Genomic DNA, 16,961 nt, shown 5'->3' with positions numbered 1-16,961 from the left:
CTTACTAGTTTGTTGTCGGACGACTAATGGAGCTTCCGGTCTCATTTGTAGAACATGTATCTTTCTATGACTTCTGACTGTCTGCATGTTTCACACCCATCATCTTCATTCAGTCATTTAAATGCTGCCAAACAGCAGATTTAAGTTGCTTTTTTTTATGGATACGAGTCTGGTAGATCGAATTCCTCTGTTATATTTTGGAATTTGTGTGTTTAAGCTTCAGTTTCACATGAATTGAAAGTTCATGTTCAGTCTCCAACACCTGGCCATTAAAGCACAATGCAGCCACTGTCCGTAACCATAGCAACAGCTCCAGTACCCACACAGGCACAAGAGTTTTCCCATTTAGGCTTACAAGATCTTACGAAAAACTCTTTTATATTATATATTTATACATTATATATAATATTTTGCCATGTGTAAATAAAGCATTTCACATTTGTTTGTTTTTTTAATCCCAATTTCTCCCAATTTGGAATGCCCAATTCCCACTACTTTGTAGGTCCTCATGGTGGTGCGCTTACTCACCTCAATCCGGGTTGCGGAGGACAAGTCTCAGTTGCCTCCACTTCTGAGACAGTCAATCCACGCATCTTATCACGTGGCTTGTTATGCATGACACCGCGGAGACTTCGCATGTGGAGGCTGATGCTATTCTCCGTGATCCACGTGCAAATTACCACACGCCCCATTGAGAGCGAGAACCACTAATCGCAACCACGAGGATTTACCCCATGTGTCTATACCCGCCATAGAAACCGTGCCAATTTGGTTGCTTAGGAGACCTGGCTGTGACTCATGTGATGTATTTCATGTTTTCTAAATTCATGCAAAAGTTTTGTGTGGGTAGCACATCTCCAGACCGAAATTGTACATTGTCAGCCACAGACTGTTTTGAGTGTTTTATTCCTGCAGGGGGCGCTTGACCTTCAAAACTGAATCCTCCATTCATCTGCATTTAACTTTATATCCATTTGGAGACATTTTACACTGGATAGTTCATTTGAACAAAAACTGATAATTGCAAGGATTCATACCTGTGAATAAAATCCACCTCCACATTATTTATAAAAGCATTTTTAAAACTCCTCATCCAGTGATAGTAAACTATTGTGTTCATGCATCTTGGCACCACGTGACACCGCGGTCTAGTTGGGGGGACTTCAGTTATTTGTCTCAATATGTCAGACTCACAGCCATGCAATTGCAAGGTATCGCATAGAAAAATATTTTCTTTTAGTGGTATATTTAACTTCTATTAAAAAGGCAAAATACTGTGACACAAAGCTAAGAGCCTTATTTACAAAACCCATCAGCACATGCAGAATTTCTTAGCATATGGGAAATTGTTAAAACCACGTTCGACATGAATACAAGTTTGTCAGGTTCCAGTAACGGAGCGTGTCAATCATGTGAACAATTTCTAATTGCTCTGGTAAATGTGACCCAGATATCTCAGCAGATTGACTCACCTGGAGCATAGCTCACGCCCCACCACCATGTCCAGGGCATGAAGGAATGATGGAAGATGTGCAGGAAAGTTATCTGACCGTGTTTCTTACGCAGGACAAAAAACACCTGAACAAGGACAACAATCACTAAATGAACTTACTAACACAAAAAAAAAAAAAAAAAAACTGTTTCAAATCAGCAATTTTTGAGTAGCACATTTAAATCTTACCGTATCCATAAGTTCAATGAATTTTGAGAACAGGAATAACCAGGCTACCTTTGTCATCTGGGGGAAAAAAGACGTCTTTAATACAAAGAATGTGAATATTCATTATAAAGATTAGGCTATATGAATCACACAGTAAGTCTTACCCTGAGCCCTTTAGGGCTGTCAGAATAATCACATGGGTCACATCTCCATGTGTATCCTGTGGCCCACCCTGCCATCAAGAACTAGAGATCACATAAAGATGGTTTATTTTAATTTATCTAATAAAAATATAAACCATAACGCTTTGCTTAGTTTGCTTTTGAGAAGCTGTAATTTCATACAGAATCAAAAACATGGGCTAGGATAAGTGTTTGCTAATTCATAATGGATTAAAAATAAATCCACAAACCTCTTTCTGCCTCCGTACAGACACACACAAGCTTTTCATTTAAGTTCAAACAATGCACAAACATTACATTTCGTTTGGCTGTGTGATGGGGCACAAATCTGCTCACTCTCACCTCATATACAATGTACACAGACAGGGCAACCAAGGACAGGTTGTAGACGATCATGGCTTCTTTCAGATGGAAAGGTTTGCGGTTAGCCATAAACTTAGGGCCAGCATAAATTACAAAGAAAAGATAAGCAAGCAGAATAGCAGTCATATTAACTGGACTCTCCATAAGAGGGTAATCCTTCATCCGGTTGTCTAGAGAAACACACAAAAATACAGCACTTTCACATGTGTCAAGCTAAGACTGTATAAAGATTCCAAACGTAATCTAACGAGTTCTGGTCTAAATTAGTGTCAGATTGGTATATTAGCTGATACTCTGTCTTTTTGAGATAACATGCCTGCTTGGCCCATTAACAGAATTGTTAGTTCCCCTTTTATTCCAAAAGGCTACTCTCAACTGATATTGAACAATTTCAGTTTACAATTTTTTTTATTGAATTTGAGTACATAGTTTAAAATTGGGGGTATATGTATGTGAAGGTGAACACTTCTAACTATGCATGCTGTGACCTGCACTTTGCAATCGTTGCTCATCAGCACTAAAGTTCTATAAAATGTGAATAAAATGGAAAAACCCTATCAGTCGATCACAAGTCTGATTAACCACATAATTTAATTCATGACAATTGCTAATATGTGTCTTGGTGATCATTCCAAAGTGTAAATGTAAAATATATGCATTGTTTGTTTTACCTCTTCCTGCTAACAGGCCATCATAAACCTCCAATACTCGGTCTCTCAATGTCTCCAGCATCTTCACTGATGTCAGCTTCACAATTAACTACACAATAGTGAGGGGACAAGAGAGAGTAGTTGTCAGTCTTCAGTAACAGTCATGTGGTACAAAACACACAATAAACATGCTAATAAAAACACTGGCTTATCTATCAACAGTTACCTTGAGTTAATGCCAGTCAGAAAAAACAGCCAGTGTTTGTAAGGGAATGGAATTGATTCACTAGATCAGGTGACCTCAAGTAGTGGATGTTGTGGTCAACTTTACAATATGTGGCCTGAACAACCAGACACATTTATGTAGTTGATGCAAAATATTTTTGAGAAGTTGACATGTCCTATCTAAAACTATTTTAAACAATATTTTGCTAATAATTTAATAATTATTGTGCATGCAGCTTTGGATGTCCTCATATTGATTCAGAGACTACATGGAATATTTGTACTTCTCAAATGTATTTGTCACACTGCCGGACCAGTGAAAATGAACTAGTTAAAGCAAAAATAGATCATTTTAATATTTATAATTTTTATAATATTTATAATATTTTTCTTGACATTGAAAAAAATAAAAGACTTTATGTTTTAATGACCCCTTTACACTAGGCTGGGTTGTGTCTTGTGTGTATCCAGAGACTATTTAGCAGAGACAGGACACTTCTATTAAAATGAATGGCAGAAATTGGAACAGTCAATGGATAGGGAAAGGAAGTCCTGGCCTAAAGGTAAAAGAGTCAGTCACCTTTAAGATACTGAAATCAGCTATCAATAAACCTAAGAACGAGCATACGCATTAGCTACACCAATTTATTTTGTAAAATTTTTTTGTGTGACCTAAAAGGTAAAGCACAATTTATGATACCAGTGTTGTCAGATTTTACTGCTGATTTGAAACATGTTCTTTGATTGAAATCTTGACCAACCGTTTTGGAGATTTCGGTCTGTAAAGGAGTTCAGACGGGCAAGGAAGAGCGAGAACCGGCTTGACAATATAAATAATAGTTTAATGAATAACTTAAACAAATGACACAAACACACACATGACAGTCAGCTGACCGTAAATAATCTCTCTCTCTCTCTCTCTCTCTCTCTTTGTACCACCTTCCGCAGTCGGCGTTTATCCCTCTCGGAGGCTTAATTAGCCTGATAAGGGACCGGGTGTGTATAATCACAACCCAGCCCCGCCCTCCGCCCTGCCACATGGTTTTTCCTCATTCAAGTAGATAGGAGCTGCACCGTCATGCTGCTGTTTACATAGAAAATAGCTGCCCAGCATCATTTCAAAGATGGCCAACAAGTGAACAGGCTTACTAAAAAAAGACTTTGGTGCATCTCATGTAGAACTAAAGTACACTTTGATGCTTGCTTGACAAAGCCTTTTCTGAAAGTTTAAAGTACAGCCTTGGCCAAAAGTATTGGCGGTGACATACATTTATTTTCTACTTCAGTTGTTGTGGTGTTGATTCACATTGTTTCTAGATTATTGTGCAGAATGATCAGATGCATTTTAAATAGTTACAAAAAACTTTCACAGTTTTTGGTCCTGGCACAAAATGACCAGCCAACATCATTTCACTAATCATATCAGCAGCACCTGGGAAAGTGTGAATGAGTACTAGTCAGGTGAAATCACTCCATCATTCTGATTGGATTATAAGAGAAGACTGATTGCTATAAAAGGAGGAAAGAAGTGCTTCCAATCATTGTTTTCTTGTTAGCAATGGTGACCTCTAAAGAAAGACGTGCAGCCATCATCGCTTTGCATCAAAATGGCCTCACATGAAAGGAAATTGCTGCAAAGAATATTGCACCTGAAAGAACCATTTACCAGATCATCAAGAACTTAAAGGAAAGAGGTTCAACAGCAGAGAAGGCGGCTTCAGGACGTCCCAGTGTGTCCAGCAAGTGCCAGCACCATCCCCTCCTGAGGAGCCAGCTACGGAATCATGTCGCCACCAGTGCAGAGCTTGCTCAATATTTGTGTGAGTGCATCTGCATGCACAGTGAGGCGAAGACTTTTGGACAATGGCCTGCTGTCAAGAAGGGCAGCCACTTCTCTCCAAGAAATACATCCAAGGACAGACTGAAATTCTGCAGGAAGTATAAGGATTGGACAGCAGACGACTGGTGCAAAGATATTTTCTCTGATGAAGCCCCCTTCCGATGGTTTGGGACATCTAGAAAATCGATAGTCCGGAGAAGAAAAGATAAACTCTACCATGAGTCCTGTGTCGTGCCAACAGTGCAGCATCCTGAGACCATCCATGTGTGGGGTTGCTTTTCATCCAAGGGAGTGCGCTCTCTCACAATTCTGCCAAAAACACTGCCATGAATAAAGAATGGTATCAAAACGTCCTGAAAAAGCAACTTCTCCCAATGATCCAGGAGCAATTTTGTGATGATTCGTGCATTTTCCAGCATGATGGAGCACCATGTCACAAGGCAAGAGTGATAATGAAGTGGCTCGGAGAACATTACATTGAAATTTTGGATCCGTGGCCAGGCAACTCCCCGGATCTTAATCCCACAGAGAACATGTGGTCAATCCTCAAAAGCAGAGTGGACAAACAGAAGCCCACAAATTGTGATCAACTCCGAGCACTAATAAGGCAAGAATGGATCGTCATCAGTCAGGATTTGGCCCAGAAGCTGATATCCAGCATGCCAGAGCGAATTGCAGAGGTTATGAAGAACAAGGGTCAACACTGTAAATATTGAATCTTTGCATAAATTGAGTGTTTTTGCCAATAAAAGCCTTTAAAACTAATGAAATGCTTATCATTGTTTTCCAGTATACCTTAGAAACATGTGAAAATATAATCTACAAATACTGAAGCAGCAAACTTTGCAAAACACAAACTTTATTTTACTGGCAATACCTTTGGTCATGGCTGTAGTTAAATTTTTTTTTTTTTAAAGCACATCTTTTGTGGGTTTGTTTACATTTAAATTGTTTACATTTGAAGACACATTGGAGCAATCCATCAATGTAAGTCTAAAGGTTAATTTATACTTACTGGGTGAACAGGCTTCGCTTAGTTCGCTACAAATGATGACGAAATGCAGTGTTGTTTTTGTTCTGCCAAGGTGTTCGTTTGGTGATATTTGTTCTGTTCGCGTAAATCTCTGAAACTCTCCAAGAGAATTCGGCTGGTCGAAGAGCGCTGATGCTTGGTTAAAACTATGTGAATGTGGTTTGGACGTGACACTTTTTATTTACAATCGTGCATGCCAGCTGAGGAGTTGTTACCTAGTTTACTGTCATTAAAATTGAAAACTTTGAACCCCATCACTTAGAGATAAGAAGTATAATTTTTTTAAATTATTTGCAACACAAACTCTACAAAGACAGCACAGCACAGCCATGACAAAATTAATAAAGCAAAGAAGCGGCGCAGAGCTAGAAGTGGCACAGCGATAAAAACTGCGGTCCACTGAGTGGAAAACTTGCATTATTGGTTTTACTTGTGGATGGAACAGTAAATTAAACACATGACCACCCTAAACGAATTAATTGTAAAACGACATTGCACATAGTATAAACGGCGGCTTCGTTCACCTAGGGTGCTTTAGTTCATCCAGGATAAAAAAAAAATTCGGCTACTTCCAAAGTATAAACCGGATGAGAAAGGCTACACCAAATCACGTCGTGTCTAGGACAGGATGCATTGGTGCGGTACAGTGCAGGTGGCAGGTGCACTGCAGATATACACAACATTTCCAAAGGTATTTGTACTTCTTCAAGAATGAACAAAGTGACATTGATGAGTTTGCAAGTTAGTGCATGAAGTAAGAGGCAAGGTGCGAAGGTGCTGGTGCAGTGAGAAAGTGCGAGCGCAAGACTGTGTTTCGTGACTGCTATAATGTATAACATGCGAGTAAGGGCAGCCGGTGGAGTTTCTGGTGCCCCCTTAGGGAGTTGGTGCCCTACGCAGACTGCATAATATGCATATAGGGAACAGCGGTACAGGCGCCATGTCGTCTGCCAGACGCGTCCAGTGTGCAACCTCCCCTAAAGCTCTGCGAATCAGTTACAAAAGACATAGCACACTATGCCTTAAGAATCTGAAGGTCTATGCCAAGTTTAGTGGATGTAGTTGAAAGCTCTGAGAGGAGTTAGTGTTAGAAATGTAGATGTCGGTTAAGGATTTATAAAAAAAAAAAAAAAAAAAACCTTAACAAAGTTTGTAGAATAGCATCAAGCCAACCTAATAAATGTTCATAATTCAAAATGCTTCATTCCTAAGTCCATTTTCTATCCATTAAAGGTGTACACAGTAATTTATCGGTTTATGTTTTGCTTACCAATACCATTGTAGCAAAGTATTATTTGTAGTCAGCCATGATTAAAGTGTCAGATAATAGAAGGGTTACTGAAATAAAGCAAGCAGTATTTGGCTGGTCATGTGATCTCAACGTGGTGGTCCCCATGAGGCAGCCAGTTCCAAAATGAGGCAGCCAGTTCCAAAAGTCATATCAGTTATTCAAATCAGTGTACATGAATAGTACTTCTGAAAAATTTGTTTAAAATAATTTCTTAGGGATAAAACCTTTTAGAAGTAAAATAATACAAAATACCTAATGTCCCTTTTTTCCTCCTCCTGAACATGTGTTCTTTCTCTTGGCCGATATAATCTGATGTTTAGGGGTGTGGTCACAGGAGGGAGTGGAACAGCAGAAGTGAGGCAATCACCTTAACATTTGTGAAACACTCTGTCACCTATACCAATGTATTAATGCTTGAGCTTCGACACTATAAACACACCAATGGATTTATACATCCACCGAGAGGAAGGAGAGTCTGCTTTTATCTGTGTCCCAACAGAGCGTGGGATAAATACAGGTGGGGTTCAGGTGTGTCTCACAAAACAGTGAGCTGGAAAAGAGAGGAATGTATGTGCCATCAGCATCAAAGTCCCTCCCTGGCAAAAAGCATTTCCGTCTGAAGTTTTCCTTTTCAATAAAACAAAAATAACTAAAGTTGGACATGTAGTAGGATTGTACAATGATGGTATAGAGACTGCTTCAGCATTACCACCCCCCATTATTAACAGTTTATTCACCAAGTTACATATTTACAAATGCTGTGAAAAGATGGTGCAAACTCTGTGCTCATTTGAGGAAACCAATTAAACCTTTTATTAAATTGATTTGACAAAGACTAAAATAAATTATTAAAAAGTAAATTTTTCATATTTGACTACTTTAAAAAAAACCCTGGAAACAGAAGTTTTAGGATTTGGAAAAATTACAGAAATATATTAATATCAAAAACAATTTTGATGTAAAATGAATATGAAATAAGATTCTGCACAATTTCTAAATACCTTATCAAATTATCCAGTTTGTGACATTGACCACGTTAACCCCTTTGTATAAAAGGTTTGATTTCCTTAACCTCCTGCTTCCATTTAAACACACAAGATGCTCATTGGAACAAACTCAAATCATGCTGTGATAACATTGATCATCAGCTTTTGCTCATACTAGTCTGTGCCAGCCCAATTGAATGCTGTCATTAAAGAAAAATGGGGACGTGCCATATATTAAGAAAGAAATATGCAAAATCCAAGCAAACAGATTCAGACTTTTGAACCCCAATGCAAATATAAATATTTTAATATTAACATTTAACTTTATTACAATGAATAGCTGAGTAAACACTGAAAAAAGATATATTTTAAAACACAAATACAGTATGTAGACCCATTCAGTAGTCATACACATAAGGATATTAGGTTATAACCATGCATTTAGATAAGATTAAGCTGTAAATTACTCATTTACAACCAGTGATAAAGTTATTTACCTGTATCAGTTGGGAAATAGAACCTAACGACTCTTCTGAACTCGATTCTTCTGATAATAGTACACAGAGAGCCAGACTAACTGACTCTCATCGGCCAAAATAATGACTTAATGCAAAGGGAAACTATAGGAACAAATAGAACATTATGGATCAATAAATGTTGTCTTTATCTTCTGAAGGCTTTGTTCAAACAAACAGCTCTACCTCCCTGCTGGTCAACATCAGCTGTAAAGCAGCAGCTTAAACTCTCTTAAATACCACTAAACATGTCCTCAACATTTCAGAGTAAATCTTAGAACACCTAGACAGGAAGAATGGTTCCATTGCATAGTCACTGTATAAATACCTGAATTGGGGCACATTGATGTCATTTGAGATGGTTGTGATACAGGGATAGCTGCTGTAGGTTATCAGACAAGTCTCGCTGATGGTTTCTACAGATGCTGATTGGAATCCTGGAACTTGTTTCACCACACACATTCATAGAGTATGTGATACATTCCTTTACAGGCTATGCCTGTAAAATGTAAGAATTCAAACTACTGCTTCATATTGACCTGCAAGTGCTAGCAAGGAGGCTATAAAAGCTTCTGTCGCTAGTGTGCCTCTTAAGGCCATGAGAGTGAGGTTTACACTGTACAGCTACGTACCAGCTGGTTACCATTACACTCACCCCCCCAAACCTCACTCCAATCAGGGTCAAAGCACCAGTGTCACTGTTCCTACTGGATACACTGTAATGTAATATTTTACATAAACACGTTTGTGTGAAAACGTTCATTCCATGGCTCAGAATGAAAAAATTTAATAAAAAAAGCACTTTCAGCGCTATTGAAGTTGTCATTCATCTTCAAGATCTGGGGCTTGACTTACAAAAATCTTGAGAAAAAAATTAGAAATAAGAAATTTCTTAGGATTAATTATGAGAAGTTTGTAAGAATGTACCTAGTGACCGTTAACAGCTAAAGAAAAAAGTAAGAACACTTCTGAAGAAGTATTTTCAGGAATACTGTATATTCTTAAAGGGATATTTCACTCCAAAATAAAACAAATTCCCTCATAATTTACACTCATGCATCCTAGATGTATATTACTTTCTTTCTTCAGCAGAACACCAACAAAGATTTTAGAAGAATTCCTCAGCAGTTTTGGATGAGAACAGACCAAAATGTAATCTTTTTTTCACTTTAAATCTTGACTTCAGCAATCTTTTTGACGATCATGATATTAAGCTTGTGTCAAGCACCAAATATAAAGTGAAAAACTAGTTACATTTTGGTCATTTCTCACCAAAAACCAATTGGATTGCTTTAGAAGTCATTGCTTTAGACATGGACTACTAGAGTCTAGGGATGTGCCCGGATAGTTGAAATTCATTTAACCACTCAATGCACCACTATTCAAATACCAAAATCACTATTCAGTTATTCTACATGTGCAATAGGTCTTCAACCTGACCTCGACAAGTTCTGACAAACTGACTCAAGGCAGAGCACGTACTACATGCAGTGGCAATTTGATTGTTTTTGCTCAAGTTTAATGTGAGATTTTCATCATTTGAAGATCAACGTGTTTTAATATTTAGGCTCATAGCTCACTGCACTTTATTTTATTTTGAGTGTTTGAGGAGATTCCATCGCACTAAACATTATTTTCCACGTCCCAACGAAAAACCGATTAACAGTTCATGAAACCGAATGTTAACGGAATGTTAAAAACTAACCACGCACATCCCTACTTTTATGCTGCCTTTATATGCTTTTTGGAGCTTCAAATGGTTTTTGTCACCATTTACTTGGACTGTTTGGAACTACAGAGCTGAAATATTTTTCTAAAATTCTTCATGCGTGTTCTGCAGAAGAAAGAAAGTCATACACATCTGGGATGCCATGAGGGTGAGTCAATGATGAGATCATTTTTGGGTGCACTAATCCTTTAAGTTTGAAAAAAAATTGTAAGAATGTTTTGTGAAAGTTAAAATCTAATATCACAATACATTACTGGTCTCTGAAGATTAGACAGGAAAAACAAGACAAGCACATTGAACATTTATGGTAACATCTCCCTCTTAAAAGCTTGTCAAATAGAAAAATTAAAAACATGCCATTGTACACTGGCTTTTAGGTTCATAGTTGTAAATTCCTTCTTCCTCTTTCTCTCCATCTTTCAACATACGGAAAGCATAAGGCCATATCCGGCCCTTTAAATGTGCTCTGTGAGACTTAGCGGGCATACGTAAAATGATACTGTTTGCTAGCAAAGACCGGGGAAACACCCTGCTCTCAGCCCGCCAGTCACGTGACTAGAGCTCATCAAGCCAGAAGCCACAGGCAGAAAGACATTTAAAACAAACAGAAATAAGGTATAAAACGGTAATAGCTCTGTAATCTATCCTTGCTTTCCTTGACATCAAGTGAAAAGGCACAGTCACTCAGTAGCAACAACTACTACTAATTTACTCACCCTCATGTTGTTCCAAACCAGTATGATTCACTTTCTTGAACAGAACATGAAAGGAGATGTTAAACTCAGTCACCATTTACTTTTGTTGTAAGGAAAAAAGATGCAATGAAAATGAATGGTGACTGAGGCTTACATTCTGCCTAACATCTCCTTTTGTGTTGAGTGGGAGAAAGTCAAACGGGTTAGGAACAACATGAGAATGAGTAACTGACACCCTTATCCTTTTAACCAAAACACTTGCATTTGACCAATAGTTAGGGTGGGGTTACACGCAGGCTGTGGCAACAGGCATCCTGTGTGTGAATCATTCGTGAAAAAGGGAACATGTTTAGAGTTAATAATAAACAAAGGAAGAGAAGAATCACACCATAAAAGCTGTTAGAAAAAGGCAACGATTGCACTTTACCACACTTTTATCAAAACCAAACCAACAGAACAACTACAGTCCTATTGTTGTACAGGAAGGTACGGAAAAGTACTGACCGAAAAAGTCTAGTTTTGAAAATCGCTAAGATCCCAATGGCTCACCTTTTATAAACTCCTGCCTACTTTAAGAGTCCTGATGAGTGCCGGCGACCCACCTCTTCTCTTTTACTTCAGCGTTTGGCCTCTCACAGCTGTTAGAGAAAGAAACCAGGATAGCGGCAGTGAAGAGGGACAGACAGAGAAAGAGAGGGGGAGAGCAGGAGAAGTGGAAGGAAATATAGACAGAGTATCAGTGTGTGTGTGTGTGTGTATATGTTAGAGAAATGACGGTGTGACTGGTACGGCTGGCCTCCTGGTCCCTCCCACCCTGACTCACTCTGTGGATGAATAACTGGCTCTGAGGCTCCAAACTGGAGGAGGGATAATGAAAACGGGAGTGGGAGAGACAGTGAAAGAGAGAATGCTCTGTGTGCCCTAATGCTAGTAAGATAGAACTCTAAAGCTTCAACTATGAACACTTTTGGCCCTGTGCACTTTTAGAAAATAAACTCCCTTAAAACACATTTTTCCCATGCTCAATAGTTTAATTAATGTATTCACTAACAATTTCCAAAAGTGTATGAACATGCATCACAGAAGAAATCAGTAATTTTTTTAGAAAACATCATGAACATTTCCACCACGTGCTAAATATCAAATTTAAATAGGATCACAATTTTTCCATAATTTTACAACATTAACATACAGCTTGATTGAAAATGACACACAAACAAATTCTGTTTACAGGTGATATTTGCCTTTTATTATCTTCACATCTCATCAAACATGCTGTTCAATGACACTTGTCTCCATGGCAACCAAGTACACTTACTTTTGATTAGTAATTAAAAAATTTGATAAAATATCCACTTTTTAATAATGTCTTTGTAACAAAAACAAACAAACATGGTAACGGTTATGATAATGTACATAATTTGACATTATTTTGATAGGGGAGTTAGGATGTTAACCGGGTTGACAGATAACACATCTAAGTAAAAAAACAATATATAAATTCTTTTCATTTTTTATGAACACTAATATATATATATATATATATATATTTACTTAAAAATAGTTTCTGGATTTTTGGTGATATGTTAAGACAATTGCTTATAAAGCATCTTAAAAGTTGGCATCTGTTATTCATTGTTTAAGTCTCAAGTTAATGAGTGGAGGGGGCACCGATTTCATGGAATGACACAAATGTTGAGACATTCCCATACAATACAATAAAATTCCCATAAACTGTTTTTAAAATGCATACATTAATGATGAATTTTCATTATTTTAAGATTTAAATTCTGATTCAAGGACAAAAAAATAAAATATTTATAAAATGGAAGCAAAAATACATGATACAAAAAGCACGATTAAACATTTGCAGGACCATTTTAAAGTTACTTTCATATAACAAAAAGTTGAAATCTGATAAATACATAAACCCCAAGGGCATAAAAAAAGTGCTTGTAGAAACAGTGTAGCAGTTGCACTCCTAACAACCTATTCTGTAAGCAGTGGATCCACCCACTCCGTTTTAATGCTGAGAATTCAACTGAACGGCAAGCAATCTGGTACCCTTGTTTCACCCTGCTCTGTGCCCAAAATATTATTCAAAAGCTGAGGTGAGGAAATCAAAGAGACTCTGTAATCATGAAGGGGGCTATTGTTACACACCCCACACTAACCAGAAGGACAACAGAGAAACACACCCTGCAACACAAAGCCGGCATCTATAACATCACTATCCCTCATTTAAACACAAAACCCTCCTCTAGACCAACAAGAGCATAGCCTTCGGCTACCAAACACAGCCTGTTATTAGAAACACATTGCATTCTTTTAGCATAAAGCCTGTAACTTATCTTAACTCAATGCCATGAATACTAAGCAAATAATCTAAACTACTTAATCAGTAAAATAATTCTACAAAAGCTGTAACACATCTATCTACACAAAGGAACAAACAGATGGCCCACTAACATATCAAACTGGAGAATGTCAAGTCTCCATTTGCATACAAGCAAAACTGTAGGGTATACAAAAAAAAACATCTGTCAAGCTTGCATTCATGTTATGGGGTGCACTCAACACCATAGTGGATTTGAGATATTTTAGATAAGTCATCTTACAACATCATGACTAGACACAGACTTTTCTCAATTCTGTTTGTAGTCTGTGATCTCCTGACACAAGGCCTGTGGTTTAAAGACCTGCCATTATCCTGTTGCAACATCTATTTGACAGACCAAGTAACAATTAAAACGGATAACATTTTGATTCTAGAAAAAATGCTCTTGAACTGCCATCTACACTACCAACACATTGTTTTGGCCATGATTAAAATACGTGACACTGATTTTATGAAGTATTAGATGCAACAAATCACAGCTGTAGCTAAAAGTCTTGTCAAAGAGATCATAAAATGACTTGACACAGTAAAAAAAGTAAATATTCCCGCTCAGTTCTCCCGATGGCCAGTCTGCCCCTGATCGGCCCCAATGTGCGTCGGCCCACCGGGAAAATGCCCGGTATGCCAGAATACCTATCCAGCTGTGAATACAGGGAAATACATGTAATTGCCACTCTCAGCTTTTTAGTTGTTCAGACTGAATCACTTGCATATAATAGCGCAGAAAACCAATCCTTAAAATGGGATTTGAAAAACATATCTGAATTGCTTTCAGAAGTGAGGTATAAGAACCAACACTATACTGGATTTCCATGCTGTCACCTAATTTAACAAAAGACAACACAGTGATAAAACAGACTTGTGATTCATCAAACTTTCAACAAGTCCACACAAATCAAAGTCCATGAGAGTGACTGTGGACCAAAGACTGTATTCAAAATGTGTTCAAGTTTAGTCTTGTTTCTCAGGTGTAGGTCTGCAGAGTAATCATTAACACATTAACGACCAACAGGAGATGGCCTACAGATGGTCTACTAGGTAATCATTATTGTTTTACACATTAGCAGAGGCACAACGATTTTTCAGATTACTTTTCCATTCCCGGTGACCACAGATCGAACGGACACCAATTTCTCTGTGGGTCCCAAGGTTGTCGAGTCGGTGAAAGATGAGATGCCCGAGTTCTCAGTCTTCGGATATCTAGTATTTGTGTTGAACTTGTCTACCTTTCAAGCCTGTTGGACCGGTCCATCTACCCGCTTAAGGATGAGCAGGTAGTGTGTGTGTGTGTGTAAGCAGAAAAAAATAAAAATACTTGTTTGAAAGTGTATTAGAGGGAGAGTCTCTCAAAAAATCTCAGCACCTCCTGCTGGCCAAACAAGCCCTCCTGGAAATGCTCATCTAACTATTCACTCTCTCCTCCCTCCATCACAGCAAAATGTAAAAAATGTGAACCTTCAAGCATTAAATAATTCTTGTCAGTACCACAATTATAAGACAAATGCTGATGCATGTTTACACAGGAGATAGAAATTTAACAACCCCACACCAGGACGTAAAGTTTCATTTAGAATTGTATGTTCAGAATGTTCAGGTTAAATCACTTCATTCATACGGTCTTATTTGGGTATGTCCTGATTTATTATTAACCTATTTTTATTCCTCCATTCTATTCTATTAACCTGTGACTGTCACACACACACACACACACACACACACACGTGACAGATGCATCCACAAAGAGTCAAATTCCAAGAACAATTCATGGACATGTAGCTCTTTGGCGTGGAACATTTCATGTTAAAACATTTAATTCATTTGACAAATCGGTTAATTTTAAGTTATGATGTTAACTGTCCATTCTATCCAATGGAATTTTTAACAATACAAATCAATATGACTCACAATGAGCGCGTTTACATGCATTTTATAAACCGATTATGCTTAATAAGCCGACAATGTGTGTGGTCATGTAAACGCATTAACCGGCTTTTATAAAAGTACGGTAATACATTGCATGACAGTCAGCATAAACGTCAACGATATGACTCCAGTGGTTAAATTAATGCTTTTGGTTTCGAAAAAAGATCAATATTTAAGTACTTTTTAACTATTATCCAACGCTTCACAAGATGGTGGAGTACAAGCGTTGCCATGGATACAGATGTAATCTCATGTTCTCCACTTGGTTGAGACATCTAGGATGAGCACACAAACGCACCATTGTGAGCAAAGAAACAGATCAATACAGATCTAAACAAAACCAACTAAGATACTGTACACTGTGAAACATTTCTGTAATTTTAATGGCAAAAGACTGCAAAAATGCTACAGTAAAAAGGGTTTAATTGGTTAACGGGTAGTTAACTTGAAATATACTGCAAAAATGTATAAGTCAATAAGGCTATATATGCTTATGACAACCAACAGACTAATTTAAGAATGCGTAGCAATGCCAAACAAATCGACGCCACGCATTCCCACACTAGACAAAGCCTGAGTGTACGACACGAGGCAAACACCACGTGATGCACGCAACAGGCGACAAAATGAAACATAAAAAATGAACAGTGCATGCCTCAAAGATGACAGAAGCGCAAAGCACTCATGGCAATAACTGACAGAACAAGGAGCATGAATGTCCATATCCCGACACCAACCAAAACTGAACAAGACAGGGTAGAGTCAGGATCCAGACACCATGATCTGAACATGAAACATGAGACCAACAGAGCAGCACACTCAGGGAAATAACAAACGAAACCATGCACTTACACAGAGACAGAAAATGAAACAAGACAAAGAACGATGATGTCACGGTCCTGTCACACAAAAACCCAGACTGACAGAGTGACATGATTTCACATGTGTTACCCTGATGGTGTTTAGTGTTTGTGTGAGTGACACTGTGCACGGTCTCTACATGTTTATTGGTTATTGCTCTTGGATGGGCCACTATTGATGCACTTCATGTCATTATGTGCCCTTCTGTAATTACTACAGTGATTAACAATATGTTATAAAGTGAAAAGAAGATTTTTACAGTTTCAAAAGGTTACTGTATCAAGTTTATCATTATATGACATAAACGGTAATGCACCTTAAAATATGCAGGCATCAAAATTACATCCCGTTAAGCCTGAAACATAGTTACTATATTTTTCAAGGTAAACCTCTAGCAACCACAGCTGCTGGTAATTTACCATACATTTGTACAATGTATAGCGCTACTCTTCCGGCTGTGACGCACTCACGTCAGTCCTTGCATGTTTAAAATTCAAATGCGATTACATCACACGTGCGTACTGCTGCTCACTGCTGCATGATTTAGAGTTAAAAAAAAAAGTACTTAAATATTTATCTTTTTGTTCCAAAAGCAATTACGTCCCTTTAG

At 37.9% G+C, this 16,961-nt stretch overlaps 1 protein-coding gene across 2 annotated transcripts in view; it reads right to left on the bottom strand.

The window, feature by feature from the left end:
• The window catches only part of LOC127632519 (elongation of very long chain fatty acids protein 1-like), a 31,979-nt gene that overhangs the window by 5,167 nt on the left and 9,851 nt on the right, over positions 1-16,961 (bottom strand). The window contains exons 1-6 of one of the 2 annotated variants that reach the window (XM_052111138.1): positions 11,719-11,940; positions 2,877-2,964; positions 2,185-2,375; positions 1,825-1,905; positions 1,682-1,738; positions 1,473-1,578 (exon numbers count right to left, since the gene is read on the bottom strand). In XM_052111138.1, the coding sequence (XP_051967098.1) occupies positions 1,473-1,578; positions 1,682-1,738; positions 1,825-1,905; positions 2,185-2,375; positions 2,877-2,937 (496 nt within the window). In that variant the 5' untranslated portion in view covers positions 2,938-2,964; positions 11,719-11,940. Of the gene's footprint in view, positions 1-1,472; positions 1,579-1,681; positions 1,739-1,824; positions 1,906-2,184; positions 2,376-2,876; positions 2,965-11,718; positions 11,941-16,961 lie in introns of those variants that run through there. The other variant, XM_052111139.1, reaches the window with a different exon arrangement.

The sequence above is a fragment of the Xyrauchen texanus genome, chromosome 39, assembly GCF_025860055.1.
Source record: "Xyrauchen texanus isolate HMW12.3.18 chromosome 39, RBS_HiC_50CHRs, whole genome shotgun sequence".
In the NCBI taxonomy this organism is placed as follows: Eukaryota; Metazoa; Chordata; class Actinopteri; order Cypriniformes; family Catostomidae; genus Xyrauchen; species Xyrauchen texanus.
This window is presented reverse-complemented; position numbering and strand designations above follow the sequence as displayed.